This window comes from Struthio camelus, chromosome W (assembly GCF_040807025.1).
Source record: "Struthio camelus isolate bStrCam1 chromosome W, bStrCam1.hap1, whole genome shotgun sequence".
Lineage (NCBI taxonomy): Eukaryota > Metazoa > Chordata > Aves > Struthioniformes > Struthionidae > Struthio > Struthio camelus.
Window position 1 is genome coordinate 8,487,544 of NC_090981.1, and position 20,494 is coordinate 8,508,037.

The window sequence follows — 20,494 nt, forward strand, 5'->3', positions numbered from 1 at the left end:
CAATGCTGCGAGGAATTCTGATCCACAGTGCCGGAGTGCCTCAGTGCACTCTTTAGCAGTGTGTGGATACTATCTCCTCAGAAGGGAAAATGGCCTGGCACTGTTTTAGCAGATGGCCCAGGAGCCACTGCTCTAGTTCTTCCTGATGGCGATACCATGCCTTTCTATCTTCCCATCAACAGGTTATCACATTGGCATCTGTAAGTTGCTGTTGGAATGTTGCCTCTTGCTGACTACGACAGATGCCATTGATCCACAAGACCATCCAGCTTCCCATGTGAATACGTGGATCTGGCTCGCACAAAGATCAGCTAACCTCTCTGCTTTCTGTATTGCAGGAGGACGATCAGTGGATGATGTCTTAACTACGTGTTACATAGATGTACCAACTCCACTTGCAGTATTGCAGAGTTACACTTATTTTGATATTTCTGTTACTCCCATGAATTTATATGATTTGGGTATTGTTTCCCAAAAGCTGACACCTTGGATTTACTCTTTTCATATAGCAAACATATCTAAAGCAGATATTTGCTTTCGCTCTGTAAATGCTACCTCTGTTCTGTAGAATGTAACCAATACCCAGTTAATTTGTAATGACACTATGAATATTACCTATGTGTCTGCTCACCTGATACTACCACTAGGATGGTTCCTTCTGTGGGGCACTACAGCATATACATATGAGCTGGCCAACACCACAGGTGGCCCATGCACTGTAGGTCATGTTACTTAAAGCATTCTTTCCTTTATGATGGAACGGCGAAGGACCCCATGGAATGTCCTGGATGCCATTTGTAACCCCCATACAAATTTTTTTTCTCATGCAGCAGCCTTAGGCCTATTATTAAGCCTAGTTGGGATCCCAGGGGTGGTGGCGCATAATTCTAAACAGTTAGAGCATGTTGCCTGCGCTTTAACTCAAGGCTTAAAGTGGACATCTAGAGCCATTGCCTCTTTAAATAAAAAGTTGGGGGCAGTATGGGAAGGAACACCGCAAAGCCGTCTACTGATGGACTATCTCCTACTGTGACATAACCACAGATGTCATGACTTCACCAGGATGTGCTGTTTTAACATCACTGATGAACTGGTGTCTATTGAGAATGATATCAGTCACTTACAAGATATTATCCATCATCTTGTGAAGGCTGGGGGCAGCGTTGGCTGCAGTGACCATGAGATGGTGGAATTCAGGATCCTGCGAGGAGGAAGCAGGGCAATAAGTAAGATCGCAACCCTGGACTTCAGGAGAGCAGACTTTGGCCTCTTCAGGGACCTCCCTAGGGGAATCTCATGGGGTAGGGCCCTAGAAGGAAGAGGGGTCCAAGAAAGCTGGTTAATATTCAAGCATCACTTCCTCCAGGCTCAAGATGCGTGCATCCCTCTGAGTAAGAAGTCCAGCAAAGTGGACAGGAGACCTGCATGGATGAGCAAGGAACTCCTGGCAAAACTCCAACAGAAGAAGGAAGTCTACAGAATGTGGAAAAGGGGACAGGCCCCTTGGGAGGAACATAGGGACGTTGTCAGAGTCTGCAGGGATGCGACAAGGAAGGCTAAGGCCCATTTGGAATTAAATCTGGCAAGGGATGTCAAGGACAACAAGAAGGGCTTCTTCAAATACATCAATAGCAAAAGGAAGAGTAGGGAAAATGTGGGCCCGCTGCTGAATGGGGTGGGTGCCCTGGTGATGAAGGATACAGAGAAGGCAGAGTTGCTGAATGCCTTCTTTGCTTCAGCCTTTACTGCTAAGGCCAGCCCTCGGGAATTCCAGATCCTGGGGACAAGAGAGGAAGGCTGGAGAAAGGAAGACTCTCCCTTGGTCGAGGAGGCTTGGGTTAGAGGTCATATGGGCAAACTTGACATCCACAAATCCATGGGCCCCGATGGGGTGCACCCATGAGTGCTGAGGGAGCTGGCGGATGTCATTGCTAGGCCATTCTCCATCATCTTTGAAAGGTCCTGGAGATCAGGAGAGGTGCCTGAGGACTGGGAGAAAGCCGGTGTCACCCCAGCCTTCAAAAAGGGCAAGAAGGAGGAGCCAGGGAACTACAGGCCTGTCAGCCTCACCTCCATCCCTGGAAAGGTGATGGAACAGCTCATCCTGGAGGTCATCACTAAGCATCTGGAGGACAGGAAGGTGATCAGGAGTAGTCAGCATGGATTCACCAAGGGGAAATCATGCTTGACCAACCTGATAGCCTTCCATGATGGAATGACTGGCTGGGGAGATGAGGGCAGAGCAGTGGATGTTGTCTCCCTGGACTTCAGCAAGGCTTTTGACACTGTCTCCCATCACATCCTCCTAGGCAAGCTCAGGAAGTGTGGGTTAGATGAATGGACAGTGAGGTGGATTGAGACCTGGCTGGATGGCAGAGCTCAGAGGGTTGTGGTGAATGGCGCAGTGCCTAGTTGGAGGCCTGTAGCTAGTGGTGTCCCCCAGGGGTCAGTCCTGGGTCCACACTTGTTCAACGTATTCATCAATGACCTGGATGAAGGGACAGAGTGCACCCTCGGCAAGTTTGCTGATGATACGAAATACGAAACTGGGAGGAGTGGCTGACACACCAGAAGACTGTGCTGCCATTCAGAGGGACCTGGACAGGCTGGAGAGCTGGGCGGAGAGGAACCTCCTGCAGTTCAACCAAGGCAAGTGCAGGGTCCTGCACCTGGGGAGGAATAATCCCAGGCACCAGGACAGGCTGGGGGCTGACCTGCTGGAAAGCAGCTCTGCATAAAAGGACCTGGGAGTCCTGGTGGACAACAAGTTGACCATGAGCCAGCAGTGTGTCCTTGGGGCCAAGAAGGCCAAGGGGATCCTGGGCTGCATTAGGCAGAGTGTTGCCAGCAGGTCGAGGGAGGTGATCCTGCCCCTCTACTCAGCCCTGGTGAGGCCACATCTGGAATCCTGTGTCCAGTTCTGGGCTCCCCAGGACAAGAGAGACATGGCACTACTGGAGAGAGTCGAGTGGAGGGCTACAAAGATGATTAGGGGACTGGAGCATCTCTCCTATGAAGAAAGGCTGAGGGAGCTGGGCCTGTTCAGCCTGGGGAAGAGAAGACTGAGAGGGGATCTGATCAGTGTGTTCAAGTATCTGAAGGGGGAGTGTCAAGAGGATGGGGCCAGACTCTTCTCAGTGGTGCCCAGAGACAGGACAAGAGGCAATGGGCACAAACTGAAACACAGGGAGTTCCATCTGAACATGAGGAGAAACTTCTTTCCTGTGAGGGTGACTGAGCCCTGGACCAGGTTGCCCAGAGAGGTTGTGGAGTCTCCTTCCCTGGAGATATTTAAAACCTGCCTGGACGCGATCCTGGGCAATGTGCTCTAGATGAGCCTGCTTGAGCAGGGAGGTTGGACTAGATGATCTCCAGAGGTCCCTTCCAACCTTGGCCATTCTGTGTTTCTGTGATTCTGTGATATCCGACAGAATGACACAGATGCCTGGGCCACCCCATAAAAGGAGGACTCCTGTTTATCTTTTGCTTTGTATTATGTTATGTTTTGATTTCTTTGCTTTGTAAACTCCCTTGCCCTCATACCCCACGCCCTTCTGGCGGCCTGTAACTAGCTTTCCATCATGGGGGTAGAACGTATGGGAAAATGCAGAAGAAGGTCGAGGAGCTAAGTGATGGAAGCTAGCCAGACCATTCCGTGGGAAAAGGAGCAGCTACAGGGCAGGCTGACCCATAGTCACGCGGCTGAGCCCCTGTCAGTGTGGCGCTGCACTTGGGCTTTGAATCGAGATTAGCAATGAGCTCACTATGCTTACTGCACATGTGTGTAGCCCATAAAAACCTCACATAGTGCCCCCCTGGCGTTCCTCGCCCTGGACCGACGCTCAGCAGTGCCAGGGACTCTCCCACTCCATTATTGCCTCGATCAGGAAATCGCTGGGGAACCCCTGCTCAGACGCAGAGGTAATAAACGCGCAGTATCAATCATAGTGTGCCTTGTGTTTGTGTATCTGTCTCTGCCTGGAATCCAGGCATTGCCCCCACCTTACCCTTACACAAACCATACCTGTTTTGTTTCCCCAGGAAACTTGGTTGGAAATGGCATTTTAGGAAGGCACATATATCCTGATTTTCCCATCAAATGTGGTCAGTGTACATTTGAATTTTTTTTCCTGAAGCTACACTGACATCTGAATGTCCAGCTGTGTTCTTCCTGGTTTTAAGCTCAAATTCTCCTTAATTATAGGGAAACTTCTACTGCATTGAAGTTTTGCATAAGAAAGAATCAAGAAAAAGTACTAGTATACCAGGTGGCAGAAACGATCCAGCAAATAGAGTGTGGTTAACAAACATGCTGATTACACACAACATAAGAGCACCACTTTCTCTCCTACACCTACAGCTCAGTAATTTTGCAGAGCTGCCAATGTAAAAAGAAATATCACTTTGCTTTTTTTATTCAACTAAATTACTTATTACTTTGCTATTTTTATGCAATTATTTCTCAGAACAGAATCACTTTTTTGAAAGAGTAATTATTTTCACATGTTGCAATAAAAAGAGTAAAAACCTTTATTCACACTTCTCAGTTGCTCAAATGGTAATTTACACATTCAAGTTATTTTAAGATTTATTTTTCCTCTTAGCTTATTGAAACTTATTTACAAACTCAACATTTGTTCGTTTTTTTCTTCATTAAACTACAGGATACTACTAATAATAATGTAAAAAACCATCGCTAAAATCACCTTACATTCAATATATTCTATTATAAAGCAAAGTCTTAATTTAGAAATACATTACTATTTAAGCACAAACAATATTGTACTAAGCACTGATATACAGATTTGCAGGCAAGTAAAACAAACCAAATACCTTTAGCCTCCAATTATCTCCTACTTCTGTTTTGATTCTGTTTAACCAGTTTTCATCAAAGTAAGTTGGATCTCTGAAAATACATAAAAAGTTAGAACATTTGTTAAGAACACAAATTTCAAGTACTGACACCTTAGTGATTCAACATCTATTTTAGGCAGATGTTATTTAAATTACTATCTATATAGATATGGCCAGTATATAAAAGTTCAGAATCCTGCTATTATTCATTTATCTAAGTATTTACACCCTGCTCATATCTCAATTTTCTCTGCATGCCATGGGTAGTTAATACTTTTGAGGAAACTGCAACACTTGGAATGCATCTTGCCAATTTCTTCCATGTCTCCATGTTGAAAGTGTTCTTTCTTAATGTTACAGATTATCAGCTAATGCTGGGGCTTAAACTCTCAGGGAATACTACCATGTTTGCAACACTTAAAAAATTAGTAAAATTATTAATGTTTTTTTCCCCACACATGAATTCCTTGCTAGATTCTGGCTATAAATACTCCTTTAATAAAAAGGAAAGCTTGAGAGTGAACAAAATATGCCACCTTCATACACTGAAAAAAAGTTAAAAGCAGCACTGGAATTAAGTATTTGCTACTGAGAACATACTTATCTGTTATCTCTTCTATCAAACATCACAGTTTTTCCAAATATTTTTTCATGGTAATCCTTCACAAAAAGATTTATCATTACCTTTCTTTAAAGGATTTTCCATCTTCTGCACTTCTGGTGAGGCAATCAAGGTAAAGACACAGAAAAAGAGAACACCTATTGCTTGTATAGCATGCTGCTATTTCTGTAAACCTCCTTCCTCTCTCTTGCACATCTTCACTGAGCTACTTATTCATGACAACTAACACTCCCTCCCTCTTGCCCCCAGTTCAGAGACAAGATTATCTAAAAGGGTAACATTTCCTACTGCTTACTGAAGTCACATTTTCCCTTCTACAACGTAAGATTTTTGACAGTATGATCAGAACTAAAGAGAGATAAGACATTAAAAATAACTGGTATTAAAGCAATATGCTAACATAAGGAAAGACTCATATTTCAGATGAAAAATAGTCACCACAGTCCAAAAAAAAGCATTTTTTTGAAAGAGTAAGGCTCTTAAGAGCCAATGTAGTAGTCAATCTCCAGACTTCAGTTGCACAAAAAGTATTCCTAATTTCTAGACTTAAACTACCACATGTTGCTGCCAAGTACTATTAAATTTACTGCTGCATTCTCCAGAGAGACACAAAGTGGACATAATTATCTGTGTTTCACTGGCAAAGACCAAGAGAACTTTCTTAGGGGCCTCATCTTATCATCCTGGTCATGGTAGGTCACAAACATCTTCAGCTGCTTCAAGGCTGCAGTGCCATGATTATGCCAATTCTTGGCTTTACATTTTCATTGTATAAAAAAAAAAGTCTGAAAAGCAAGATGGGAAACAACATAGAAATGCTCACAAGGAGAAATCTACTTGGAGGGACTGGTTGACTAACACTGCATACCCAATATTCAACAAGGAAGCCATCACCTGATGAAAAAATGCAAAATTTAGGGTTCAACACCAACTCAGTTCACCCCGGTGAGCTATATTTCAACAATGATTAAAAAGCTTTTCTTGGCTACAACAGTAACGTGGTACAGGGACCATCAATCTACCTTCACTTTCTTCTTGACAGAAGTCATGGACTGCTTACACTTTTATTTAGCTCTCTAAACATTCGTTTTAGGGAGGCTCCTTGGAATGAAATCAAGTTAAACCTGAGTGTCCCCTTTGGTCTTCATGAAGGATCCAAGGACTAGCAGCAGATAAACAATCCATTCAGTCATTCACACAAAACAATAGTCAGAAAAGTGTCAACAACAATTCTCTTTACAGGACCTCAATGCCAGATTAAAAAATAGCTAGCAACATCCAAAGACAGACCTGTGCCAGCAAATCTCAGAAAGAACGCTGTAAGAGGGTCATCACCAAGAAAGTCTAAAATTATCATACTTTCCTCCACTGTTGGGAAGTCACCTCAGCATCATTCCTAATGCAACTGCCAAAATTTCAGTTCTCAAAATTCTAAGGTTCAAATCATGAGTATTAACATCAACAGCAATGCTTTCTCTCTATAATCAAACTAAGGGACCAAATCATCAGAGATCAAAAATTTAGCATAGAAACATTTAAAAAACGGTGTATTGGGCCTAACAGGCAGGGTTTGGGTAGCAGGGGGCTGCAGGGTGCCCTGTGTGGGAGGAGGCCAGGAACTGCCCTGGGCCGGTCACAACTGGTGCCAGCCGGCTCTGGAAGGGATGAAAACAACCCATTGCATGCCAAAACTCCAACCAATCCGAGGAGCACATGGAGCCTCTGCTCAGATATATTTAAGAAAGAGCAGCAGCTGTTAGAGGTGGGAGATACAGGAGGAGGTATGTGAGGACATACAAAAGTAAAGACACGAGGAGACACAGGACACAAAAAGAGATGTGAGGAGATATGTGAAGAGACATGTTTGGAGAAACAAAATGGATGAGACATGTGGAAAGGGGCATTGTTGGGGACATGGCTGGAGATGCATTCTTGGGAGGAGGTGCTCCATGCCAGAGGAGGTATGCCTCTGAGGGAACTGCAGCCCATGGATAAGCCACACCAGAGCAGGTACACCCATGAAGGGACTGCGGTCCATGGAGGAACCCACACCAAAGCAGAGAAAACAAGTAAGAAGCCAGGAGCAGCAGAAGAGTAAGAAGCAAGGAGCTGCAGACAGAAACCACTAGGCACTGGCCCCAACCTCCTGTGCCACCCGTTGCCTCACTGAAGGGATTGGGAGAGACTGAGTGTAACATGCAGTGAAAACAAGGAGAGTTGAGACTAGGAAGGAGGGAGGAGAGGTGCTGGACTGAAGTTAAGCCTGGGGAAAGGGGAAGAAAGGTGTTTCCCTACGTTTAATGTCTTTGCCTCTCAATACCCAAATCGGTAATTAAAAGTTTGTTAATTGGCAATAAATTATATTAGGTGAAATGCCCCAAGTTGAGACTGTTTTGCCTGCAATGAATGGGTTTTCAGGTGCACATTCCAAGACTACAGTAGCTCATAGCCATCACTGTGAACAAGTCTCCCCCACTTAACCAGCTTAATCCTTGAGTACAGTTGACTCATGTTCTTTAAAGCTCCTGGAGTCCCTTGGCCCGTGCAATTACAAGGAGGAAAGCCAAGATCATCTCATATTGGAATGCTCAAAAAAGCATCACTGAAACAAAAATGAAAATAGGCTTAGCTGAGAAGTGAGCAGTTGTGATTATGAAATGTCTACCAGTTAATTTGAAGATGTATTAAATGAGGTCAGCAGAAAATCATTGATTGGAATATCATCAGTATGATGAGATGACTTGCTTGAACCAAGTGTTGCGAGCGAGGTTTCTGTCATCATCATAACCTGAAGGCTAGAGCTGAAGTTGGGGAATCTCTTGCATTAGATACCTTTACCTTTATAGAGGTATTCATACATTCATAGCTGCCTAATCTCTAATTCTTCAGGTAACTTGTATTTTTTTTCAGAGCACAAGATACTTATACTTTTGTTAATACAGTAATGCTACATGTAATATTTGTTCTCAGTAGGGCTGAGAACTATCCTATATTCTCTATCCTATTTTGTATGCAATTTCCTTTTATTTAAGCAATTACCTCTGCACTTCATAGATGCCGGGGGGGGGGGAAGAACCCCACACCTCTCCAGAACAACCACTCCAAAACACTGAGTATGCAGCATAAATCATGACTATTACTCATTTTAACAGTGGCACAGTAAGCTGTTTTAAGTGTGCATGTGCACACAGGGGAGTAGGAAATACATTAAACAACATGACACCACTACTCTGAACTTATTAAGCAGACCAAGTGAGAGAGAAGCTGCGTCAAGGAAAGCTTCTCACTCTCAATTCCCTCCCTTCCACCCATCACCACTCCAATAAGTCAGCACAGCCAAGCCTAGGGGAAGCACAACACTCACTCCCACAGGTCTCAGTGTCAGGCTCTCGGGCAGTGGCTCAACACCAACTCATAACAGTTCCACCTCGGGTGCTCTGCTTCTACACAGTGTCCAAGGTTACAACATCCCCACCCCTGATCTCTATTACTGGGGGATTTTATAGCAAAATGTAGGCACAGGCTGCCAATCAGATTAGTCCACAATGATATCATGCTACACGTTTCCAGCAGTTGCAGGTATTGTTCTCCTGTCACTTGTTGATCCACCAAGGCTCATCACATTCAGTTCTCGTTTGCGTTGTCCTGTTGGCCACAGCTCACCACACTCAGTCCACTTGCATTGTACTCAGCTCTTGGCCAAGGTGAGGCCCACATGAGCATGTGTTTACATAGACACACCCCTTCACTAGGAATATAAAAGCCCTGCTTTTATATTCTGCATATATTAACACACACAAGCTATGCTGCACTGTATAACAATTAGCCCCACTCAATGACTGATAAAGAAAGAAAGAAGTACCTAATGATACCTAGATACTAAACAGTCTCCAGAGGCGGAAGAAAGGCAAAAAGTTAGTACTCTAATATATAACAGAGAATTATTATTTTCCACTGATACCAGTGGATGCGTAAGAAATACTGAAACTGATGAATAACATCACAGTAAAAAGTATTGAGTATTGCACTCTCTAAAACAATCAACAGTTTTGATGGTATACAGGCATCTTAATTTTACTGTATTTCATTACTGTTTTAATCAGAGGGAATGGTAGCCTTCACATTTGAAGGTTCAAGTGAACTCTATATCATAAGGAATTAAAAAAAAAATCAGTTTCAAAGCATAGACTGATTTTTCCTTCTCAAACGTAATGAAGTTAGTGCTGGAGAATCCAATTCATTAGTACTTTAACTTGAATTTCAAAGATGATGTGTTTAAGATAAAAAGTGTCCTTCAGGATTTTTATTTAGCAAAACCTGCATCTGTAGGTAAAAATGCTCTTCCTTACTTGCATCACATTTCTACCATATTTTATCATACTCTAAATTCGCGAAAAGCTTCTGAAGGTGTCAACAACTCCCTCTAAGTACCCTTTTCCACAGTCTCTTTCAGCAGCTTTATTACAGAAAAGTTCTGCTACATGGTTTAATTCTTTTAACAAATGATCCTCATACACTTGGGATAACACTTTATCCTAGCTTAAAAAAATAAAAAAAATAAAATAAAAACCAACATACTTTCAAGATGGAAGGAGCTCCTGACCCTTCCTAGCCCGTTAACGCAAGGGATGGCTGTTCTATCATCTGATGAGCAAGTGATTTTCTTCCATTTCTTATTTCACTGCCAACAAATCTTCTGGTTCTCTGCTGTGTAAATCTTTTATTTCCCTGAACTAAGAATCTCTCTGAAACTGTCTCTCATCATAAACTACTGTCTTAATTTTGTCTTTGTTTCTACAATAACCTGCCTTGATAAGTACCTAGTAGACCCTTCCCATGACAGTGGAGGTAAAGAAATGGAAAGAATAGCAAGTTCAGAATTCAATCTCTCAATTTTCTTGAAATGCTAGCCCATTTCTTCCACAGAAATATGCCCAGATCACCAGATCAGTGCAAAAAGTTAAAGCCCAACATCTTCAGATTTCTATCCAATGCTTCACCTGACTCATGTTCATTAATAACTGCATTTTGCTTAGTCATAGAAAATTCATCCCCTTTTTGGAATTCTCACTGGAGATATTAATCTGCTTTTCTGACTTTTATAAAAATTGTTTTATTATGATGAAATTCTTGATGCACTGAAAAGTCATCAGATATCTCTTCCCCTCCTCAACACAATGTTATCAGCCTCAATGAACACACATTGGCGGAGGTCTTTAAATTGGAGGCAGCTGTACTGAGTGACCCCCAAACTTCAGGAAACATCATTTACAGCAGTAGCAGTTTGCTTTTCTTAATGTAATAATAAGAGAAACTGTTTAAGTGGTTTTTTGACTCTAGTTTCCATTCTAAATTTGTCTTTAAGATGCACTTGCTGAAGGGTTGGGAGAGTCTGAGGTGAAAATCTCTAAAGTCTTCATTGAAGATGACAGCTTTAAGTCACAGATTGCATGCCTATGATCCAGGCTCCATTCCCCTATTTACAGTAATCCATTGCTTTTTGGCCTAATTTATTCTTCACTATTACACTTTAATGAATGATTTCAGAATAACTCCTAGCATCCACCTGCCTTGTTGTCATGCATTTCTACTTATGTGCCAACTTTCTTATACTTAGTGGTTTTCCTTGGGACAGGGAGGGAGTTACCGCTACTGATACAGAAGAAAAGACTGACTTATTTGTTCTATCCTAACTCCTTTCATTTGCCTGCACACACCCACCTGACCTGACTAAGTATCTTTTCTGCAGTACCTGTTTGACTTGAAGGAGCAAAAAGGAGAACTCTACGGGTTGTTTCAAATTTGTTTTTTAAATTGTTAACAGCAATGAATGCTTTCTCTTTGCATTCTCTAAAATGGCTTTGTCTATTGGGTCCCACTCAGTTTTTTAAACCAACTATTTAGACCAAACATAGTGACCACATCTATGTGCTGACCTTTCACATTCAGAGACACAGCTGGCTATTGTGTTTACTACCCCGATAGCTACATCAAGGATCCATTGGAAGCATCTTCTACTACAGAAAGAGAAGCAATAATATTTTTTCTTAGAAATCATTCATACCTTATTATTGTTTTAGAATTCTAAGATCAACTTGCTGCTGCAATTCCTTTCCTCCAAAGCTTTTCTCAAGAGAAATACAGTCAAGGTTATTGTTAAACTCATGTATGTGAGTCAAGATCTTCATTACGCAAGCATGCAAAATTGTAAATCTGAATTAGAGTTGACATGAGTTAAGACAGCCAAAGAGTAATTTTTTAGGATCCAATTATTGCCTGAGACATATCAGAAGACTTCCAATTGCTTAGCTGATCTTTACTTAAACTTCTCTGAGTACACTGAGGAAGTCCAGCTAACATTCAGTATCAATGTGACAATTACTAAAGGAAAAAAAAAATTCAAATGCTGCTACGGAAACACAATATTCATATGGTACATACTTCTCTTTTTAAGAGATCACTTCATCAGTTGAAAACAGGATCTCGGAGTAGATTTCCTTGCTTACTACTGGGGGGAGGGGGAACATGACAGTATCCTAAGTCACAGTAATAGGTTAAAAATACAATCAATAAGATTACTGAGGTCTGTTATTCGAGCTTTATTTTGGTATATAATCAAGGCATAATATCTTTCAGATCCCAATTCTGACCAGTCCTTGAACTAGTCAGTTAAAAAAAAAAAGCTAACAGAAGAACATTGACACCAATTGCTGGCGTGTCATGAAGTAAATGGGGATTGTACTCTATGGGGAAAACTGCGCAAGTTCATGATTGATGAGCATCCAAACTCAATGTGCCACAATCATGGTTCCCCCCCCGCCGCCCCCAAGCACTCCAACATAGAACTTAAAGATTTTGCCAAAAATCTTGACTTTTTACAGAATTTACTAAGCTCACTTACCATTTATATAATCACCCTCTCTTCTACTTTAGCAGGTAAAAGAGGAAGATATTTACAGTCTTGAAGAAAGAAGCAGCATCCAATTTCTTATTAGACTTGTAACACTGATATTCACATTTCAGAAAACTTAAGAATATGCTAGTTTAAATGTTGGATCATAATGCCCATTTCTATTTGCTTTTTGTCTTCTTTTAGATCAACACAAAACATTTAAATAATATAAAGATTTTTCACTTATTCTGAAGCAGCCAGGACTGCTGACATTATTTGAAATTGCATAGATTCCCTCAATGCAAAGTATATAGAGAACAGATTTTTTTTTTTAAAATAACTGGTGTCTCAATTTCTTTGCAGGAGAATTTATGTGAGAAATCTCTTCCAGATGACTGTATTTATTCCTTCAGTAAAATAACTGTCTCTTCATAACTTCCATCTTTTTTCACTACTAAGCTATTGGACTTATTTGGGTTTCCCACATCCAATATATTTCTATCTTACTTGAAACTTCTTAGAAGATCTAAATGTCAGTTTCTTTCTGCTCTAGAAGGAATTATCATTCTATACATTAGAAGTACCTGCATAAAATATTTGAGGGCATTATCTCAAATCAACAAACTAATTAAAGGTCTCCCTCTCCACCTCCCTTTCTCTTTCCCCTTCCTGTGAGCTCTCCCCCCTCCTTTCCATATGAAGGAAGAAATTATCATGGAAAGCTGTTCATGTCTTCTCTTTAACTTTCTAGTCTTCATTTTGAAGGAATCACACATAAAACATTTTTTTTGTTCTACACTTAGTCATAGGCAGTACCAAATTCATATTAAAGAGAATAAAGTGGACTTTTTTTTTTAAATAGGTCTCTAGGAACTGGCATACACAATCTGGACTGTGTGTGGTCTTCAGAAAGTATTGTTTAAGCTTCTAGTGAAAGGTTGAAAAAGCTCCCTCTGAAAACAGGTAGTTCTGGATATAAATTAAGTACATTTCAAATGCTTAGCTCTAGTGCCCTAAAAGAAGACAAAACACTGTGCACTCTGTCGAGATTAGACAGAAAATACATTTGAAGAGAAGCATTTCAAAATATTTCATTCTAAAATTCACACTGTATACAGAAACAGCCTAGATTATATGCTGGCATGGTAAATTAATGCATACAATATTTTAATTCTATTTGACTTCAAATTTTTTAAACAAAATTAATTACTATCTAGCATAATAATGATTTTTCCATTCATTTAGTCTTAACAATATGATGTCCTTGCATGCCACTAAATTTACATTATCAAAACAGAGCCATTAAGTTTACAGAATCATAGAATGGTTGAGGTTGGAAGAGACCTCTGGAGATCATCTATAGTCCAACCCCCCTGCTCAAAACAGGGTCAGCTAGAGCAGGACAACCTCTCTGGGCAACCCGTTCCAATGTTCGACCACCCTCACAGCAAAAAAGTGTTTCATGTTCAAGTGGAACTTCCTGTGTTTCCATTTGTGCCCGTTGCCTCTCGTCCTATCGCTGGGCACCACTGAGAAGAGTCTGGCCCCATCCTCTTGACACCCTCCCTTCAGATACTTATACACACTGATAAGATTCCCTCTCAGTCTTCTCTTCTCCAGGCTGAACAGGCCCAGTTCCCTCAGCCTTTCCTCATAGGAGAGATGCTCCAGTTCCCTAATCATCTTAGTAGCCCTTTGCTGGACTCGCTCCAGGAGCTCCATGTCTCTCTTGTACTTGGGGAGCCCAGAATGGGACACAGCACTCCAGGTGTGGCCTCACCAGGGCTGAGTAGAGGGGGAAGGATTACCTCCCTCGACCTGCTGGCAATACTCTGCCTAATGCAGCCCAGGATGCTGTTGGCCTTCTTTGCTGCAAGAGCATATTGCTGGATCATATCCTCAGGACCCCCAGGTACTTCTCTGCCAAGCTGCTTTTGCAGCTGGTCAACCCCCAGCCTGTACTGGCACATGGGGTTATTCCTCCCCAGGTACAGGACTTTGCACTTCCCTTTGTGGAACTTCATGAGGCTCCTCTGCCCATTTTCTCCAGCCTATCGAGGTCCCTCTGAATGGCAGCACACCCATTCTATTCTTCCTGGGTCACCTGTCCCTGCTTCTACCTCTTGTACGCTTCCTTTTTCTTTTTGAGTTTTGCCAGGAGCTCCTTGTTCATTCATGCAGGTCTCCTGCCCACTTTGCTTGACTTTTTACTCATTAGGATGGACCATTCTTGAGCTTGAAGGAGGTGATCCTTGAATATCAAGCAGCTCTCTTGGATCCCTCTTCCTTCTAGGGCCCTATCCCACGGGATTCTTCCAAGCAGGACCCTGAAGAGGCCAAAATCCGCTCTCCTGAAGTCCAGGGTTGTGATCCTGCTCTTTGTTCTGCTCCCTCCTCACAGAAGTTTTATTGTATGACCCGTGTTCCCCACATTGCCCTGCCAATACAACTCAGACATGACCTGGAGACACTGACTCCAGTTTCAGAGTCTTTTTTCATGTCTGTTCAGTATTTTAACTCTCCACTAACACTAATAAAAATGATAGCAACAGTGAGAGCAATAATACAGACAATTTTAACAGCTTTATCATTTCTCTCTACTGCAATTCTAACATATAGTATAGTGTACTGTGGTTTCAAATACTGCCCTGAGCTAATACCTTATCTTGCACTGGCTTCAACTGTTTAAAATGAAGTTTAAGTGTTGTGAACACATAAACCTTGTTTTAACCCAATTTATTTTCCAATAAGATTACCACTAGATAAATACCTTGTCCAAGTACTTTTTTTTAGGTTTATATTAACTGCACTTAAGATAACTATCTGAAAGTTGGGGAAAAAGTAGCACCCATATTCCAGATTAAAAACACTGGCTAAACACAGCAAAAGTTGAGTCCTTATTGAATATTGGCCAATTTTGAGTTAAGAAAATACACTCAAATTCAGACAAATTTACAAGTGATAAACCTGCGCACCAAAAATCATGGAACAAATTTGTTCTTACATCTTTTGAAGCACCTGAGCCATCACAACCCCATTCGTTAAGTCTTCCACAGTCTGGCATGGTGTTTCAACATTAAACGTCTGGATCTGAAGAGGAAGGGAGGAGGAAAAAAAAGTTACTAAAAGTTATTTTCTTTTACTTTTGAAAACCTCTTGATGTTCATTTTACTTGCTGTTGTTAGGAAACATTTCCTGTATGAGTAGAAAAGTAGAAAGTTTTAGATTGAATTGGCAATCAGTAAAACAAACTGCAGACATTACTTAATAGCTTTATTTTTGCAACCAAAAATACTGCAAACTCTACTATGATCAACTATAGTATATTCCCAACAAATGGATTTCCGAAAGCATTTTCTAACACACACAGGAACAAAAGTTGGAAGTGAATGGGACTTGTGTTCTCCCATTTAAGCACTTCTGAAAAACCCTTTTTCTCAGTGTAATATACATAAGAGAACTGATGAAAACACACACACACACACACACACAAAACCTACACCCAAACACTCATCACTCAGAGCTCCTACATGTTCTAGAGACACATATGTACTGCAAAACTAACTCCTCTGTACTATGAAATGGAAGAAAGCGTAGTTCTTTTAGTCCTAGAAGGTCTATATGCCGCTAGTTTTCCAATTGCTCTGGAGTGCTCAATTATTACAGTGACAGACATTTAAGGGCTGTATACAGAAGAGTTCCTAGTCTGTAGATGGAGATTAAGATACAAGATGCAAGCACTGGTAATTCAGAACTGTGGAAGGGGAATGACAAGGACCATATACATGCAATGACCGATTTGATTTTAATCCATGATAAAATTTCTTATGACTTAAGGTGATTTAGTGTCACAGGGGAAAAGGAACACCAAGAGCACCAAGTGAGAGAGAAGCTGCGTCAAGGAAAGCTTCTCACTCTCAATTCCCTCCCTTCCACCCATCACCACTCCAATAAGTCAGCACAGCCAAGCCTAGGGGAAGCACAACACTCACTCCCACAGGTCTCAGTGTCAGGCTCTCGGGCAGTGGCTCAACACCAACTCATAACAGTTCCACCTCGGGTGCTCTGCTTCTACACAGTGTCCAAGGTTACAACATCCCCACCCCTGATCTCTATTACTGGGGGATTTTATAGCAAAATGTAGGCACAGGCTGCCAATCAGATTAGTCCACAATGATATCATGCTACACGTTTCCAGCAGTTGCAGGTATTGTTCTCCTGTCACTTGTTGATCCACCAAGGCTCATCACATTCAGTTCTCGTTTGCGTTGTCCTGTTGGCCACAGCTCACCACACTCAGTCCACTTGCATTGTACTCAGCTCTTGGTGAGGCCACAGTACTCCCGTGTCAATTGGGTTACAACAAAATTCCTCTCTATAGACTATACACTAAGTACACATACAGAGACAAATCTAAAGTTAACTTTTGGAGTATGCTGTATAGCTTAAAAAAAGTCTCTCACGCAAACACACAATCAAGAATTACCTCTTTCCAAAAATAAATTAATCAGTACACAATTTATCTATGGCTGCTAATTTAATCAAGTATTCATCTACTCCATTTTCATGCATACTCTAAAATTTACTTGGGGGGAGGGGTAGCCACCCACACAAACACAGACACACACACCAGTAAATCACCAGCAATGTATAACTATAAAGCAGAGCTCTTTTCTCCTTTCTTTCCCCTGGTGTGGAAAAGAGCCAAGTCATTTCCTGTGGTTCAATTTATCATAGTACTTACTTTAAAGGACCAATACTTTTAAGGGGATGCAGGTAAGCTTTGTGAAAATATCATCTATGACACCACTCTGAGGACATCTGGCCAATCCTTTCACTGCTGTTATTCTGCTTGGAGGTAAGCATGTGCTCCCCTGTATGAAACACAATTTGTACATAGCAGGGGCTAATATTCTTAGAAGAGCTTGCAGCTTCAGGCTACATTTACATCAGATACATCAACTGTTCTTTCTGAACTCAATGTACAACCATTTGTGCTTTAACAGTACTTGAAAGATTGATGCAGGCAGATCCAAGCTATTCCCTATAAAATGCCCTCTAATTATGTATTCTTCAGTATCAGGCAATCCACAGAAAGTAAAAAGTTTCACAGATCCCTGTGAAGAAGGCTCTCAAAAATTACAAGCATGGTATTCAAACTCTCATAATGCCTTAGTAATTTCACATAAGCACTAGCAACAGCATCATTTAAAATTAATTTTAGAGAACAAAGACCTAAATGATTGTTCCATTCCTTTTTCTTATTCAGCAAGAAAGGTTTTAGCACTTCATTAGGAAAAATCAGGAACAGTATTCATGAAGAGCTAAAAAGATGAGCTCAGAAAGCACATTCATTGAGCCAACTTAAATAACCACCACAACAATAAGAGGTGAATGATGCATATGCTCCAACAACATAAACAATAAAATTACTACATGGCATCTAGATCACAGGCTAAAGCTGTTGGAGACTCAAGAGAGTGGCTTCCCGCAGCTTGGCCTGAACTACCCAGACAGCAGAAATACCCCCAACAACAGTGTGGGCGGGGGGGGGAGAAAAGAAAACAACCCACACATGACAGCATATACAGTCAAGATCTTTGTCTTGCACAACCCACACATGACAGCATATACAGTCAAGATCTTTGTCTTGCCAGAAATCTTAATAGTTTAACTAGTTTCTCTGTACAGCAGCATGGAATCCATGAGCCCTTTCTGTGTCCGAATCCACAAAACCTAGTAATACACTAAACAGGAAAAAAAAAGTCTCCCTAGCAAAGGAGGCTACAGTGTATCTCCATGACAGAACATGGATGCTCATGCATGAAAAAGTTCAGGATGGCATGAAAACCTGTTTCCAATTTTGCATATTTTGCCTTTAAGTTATCAAAGCTGCAACCACCCAATCTGATACATGGATAGCCAAAGCAAAAATTCACTTGAGAACCACTGCCCCAATTTTTCAGAAATAGGTAAATGCAAAACCTTATTTTCAGCCAAGCAGTACTGACACCCAAGGAGGCCTTCATCCATCCTGCAAACCACATCTTGTCTATTCATTACCTTATTTTGGTGAATGAAATCCCTCCTTGACTAAATATAGGTAGGAGAAACCACTACACTGAGCAGTGGAAGGAAGGCTGCAAAGCATACTTCTGAGATACTAAATAAATAAATAAATGCACACTCACTAATTTTGCCCTCGTAACTCCCCAATGCTTTACACAAGAGGAAAAAGGCAAAATGGTCAGTAAGGATCAGTACAACTCAGGTAAGCAACCTGACCTCTACTTTTTCCACAATGAGACATGCCCACACAAGATCACAACTGAGGACTTCAATGCTATCTATCTGCAGATGGCACAGAACAGAAAGGAGGAGAGAAAAGACTGATTATATGAGCTGTTTCTTTGTATGAGTTTTAACTTTTTCATAAATTCCCTTGTTTGCACAACAAGCAATGAATACACAGCATAACATATCCACTAAGGTAGCAAATTTATGCTACATAAACTTTAATATATAAAAAATACAATATCTTTGCTACAAGAGATTAATGAAGACCTCTATAGATATGCAATGAAAGCAACAACTTCGTCTTCCAGAAAGAGTCTAGTTAAAACCAAATCCCATGAGTTCTTATCCTGCTGGAACTGTTCCCACTTTTGACTGTGTTCAATACTGTCCTCACCTTTTGTTTGTCAAAGCTGTACATTCATTCCAATCCCCTGTTAACAACTTTGACAATGTGATGAACACTTCTCCAACTTTTCCATTTCCTGTGCCACCATATCGAGCTCTGACAACATATGCTAATAGACAACAGAGTCTGAAAAAACACCCAATAAAATGAGTTAACCACTATCCTTGACAGGCCTTCACACATTCCTACTATCATGTAAGGAAGCAAAAAACAGTTATTTCGCTTGATTTTTTTTTAATTCATTGCGCATGAGACTACTTATAGTATAGGTGAGGAATTATATGGTAGATAACACCAGTGGGCTAAAAAATTACTATAAAAGTCAGGACCTTGGAAAATCCGAGTTAGATTTCCAGATGATACACATGGCTAGTGAGGCTTTCTTAGCTACTAAAGAAAGGAGGAAGGTGTGCATTTCATGAAAAATACTCCTAGTATTAAGGTTGGAGAATGGACTAAACACAGTCCTCCAAAACAATAGCTGAGGGCCAGGATAAAATAAGGGCTACAATTCACAAAGCTCTCCAACACTTTAACCTCCACAACACTAAGTGCTCATGAAATACCTTTTCTTTGCACAGTGATTATATTCAAAACTCTGCTTTTTACTGCTGTTACAATTATTATAAATAAATATTAAAAAGGTCTGTTATATAATACCTGAAGTATATATATGAGCATCTTAGGTGGCAAACAATGTGCAACTGGTTGCCTTATAGACCACACAACACAAAGTAAATATTTCACCAGTGCCCAGTTAATAGTTTATTAGAGCAGAGTCCTGTCCCCCCAGCATTTTATATAGTATTTATTTCCCCATTATTTGCTCATAGTTTTGGAATTGACTACATAAAATGACAACCAACTGCCATGAAGATCCTAGTCAAACCTGCCCCCTCATGAAAAACAACCAACAAAAACAACCAACAAAGCAGATTATATAGCTAAAATTGGGGGAAGTGGCTAAAAAGAATAAGGATAAAAAAAGGAACCTGTTTCAGTTGCCTGGAAGAAGATCATTACTCATGCCATAAGCAAGAACGGGTGAAGGAGCAGACTGGCAGAGAAGAGCAAGAAGAGGGGTGTATATTTGTCTCCTCACACAAGACTTTTAGTCCATTCACAAATATCATCAAGAGGATCCTTAAGAACCCGATTAAAACACATTTCACTCAGCCTCAGTGCCTAGAAGAAATCAGATCATTAATATTTTTTTCCAGAATGGTAAATTGATTACCTGATGCAAAAAGTTGCTCATCTTCAAATTCCAGCTTCTAATATTGAGTCAGATTTATCATAATGAGATTTGGATTCCTATCCTATAAACATATTCTGTGCTCCAGGGCAACTTATTGATCCATTTTTCCCCCCACTTGGCAGCAGTGTTATTGTCTGCTAGGCTAATCATGCTACAAGCCATTTT

General features: G+C 41.0%; 1 protein-coding gene across 10 annotated transcripts in view; it reads right to left on the bottom strand.

Annotated features, from left to right (window-relative positions):
* LOC104143993 (protein Hook homolog 3) overlaps window positions 1-20,494 on the bottom strand; it is a 102,929-nt gene that overhangs the window by 74,088 nt on the left and 8,347 nt on the right. For all 10 annotated transcript variants that reach the window (XM_068925038.1, XM_068925037.1, XM_068925035.1 and 7 more), the window contains exons 2-3: window positions 15,373-15,458; window positions 4,834-4,906 (exon numbers count right to left, since the gene is read on the bottom strand). In XM_068925038.1, coding sequence (XP_068781139.1) covers window positions 4,834-4,906; window positions 15,373-15,458 — 159 coding nt within the window. The remainder of the gene's footprint in view (window positions 1-4,833; window positions 4,907-15,372; window positions 15,459-20,494) is intronic.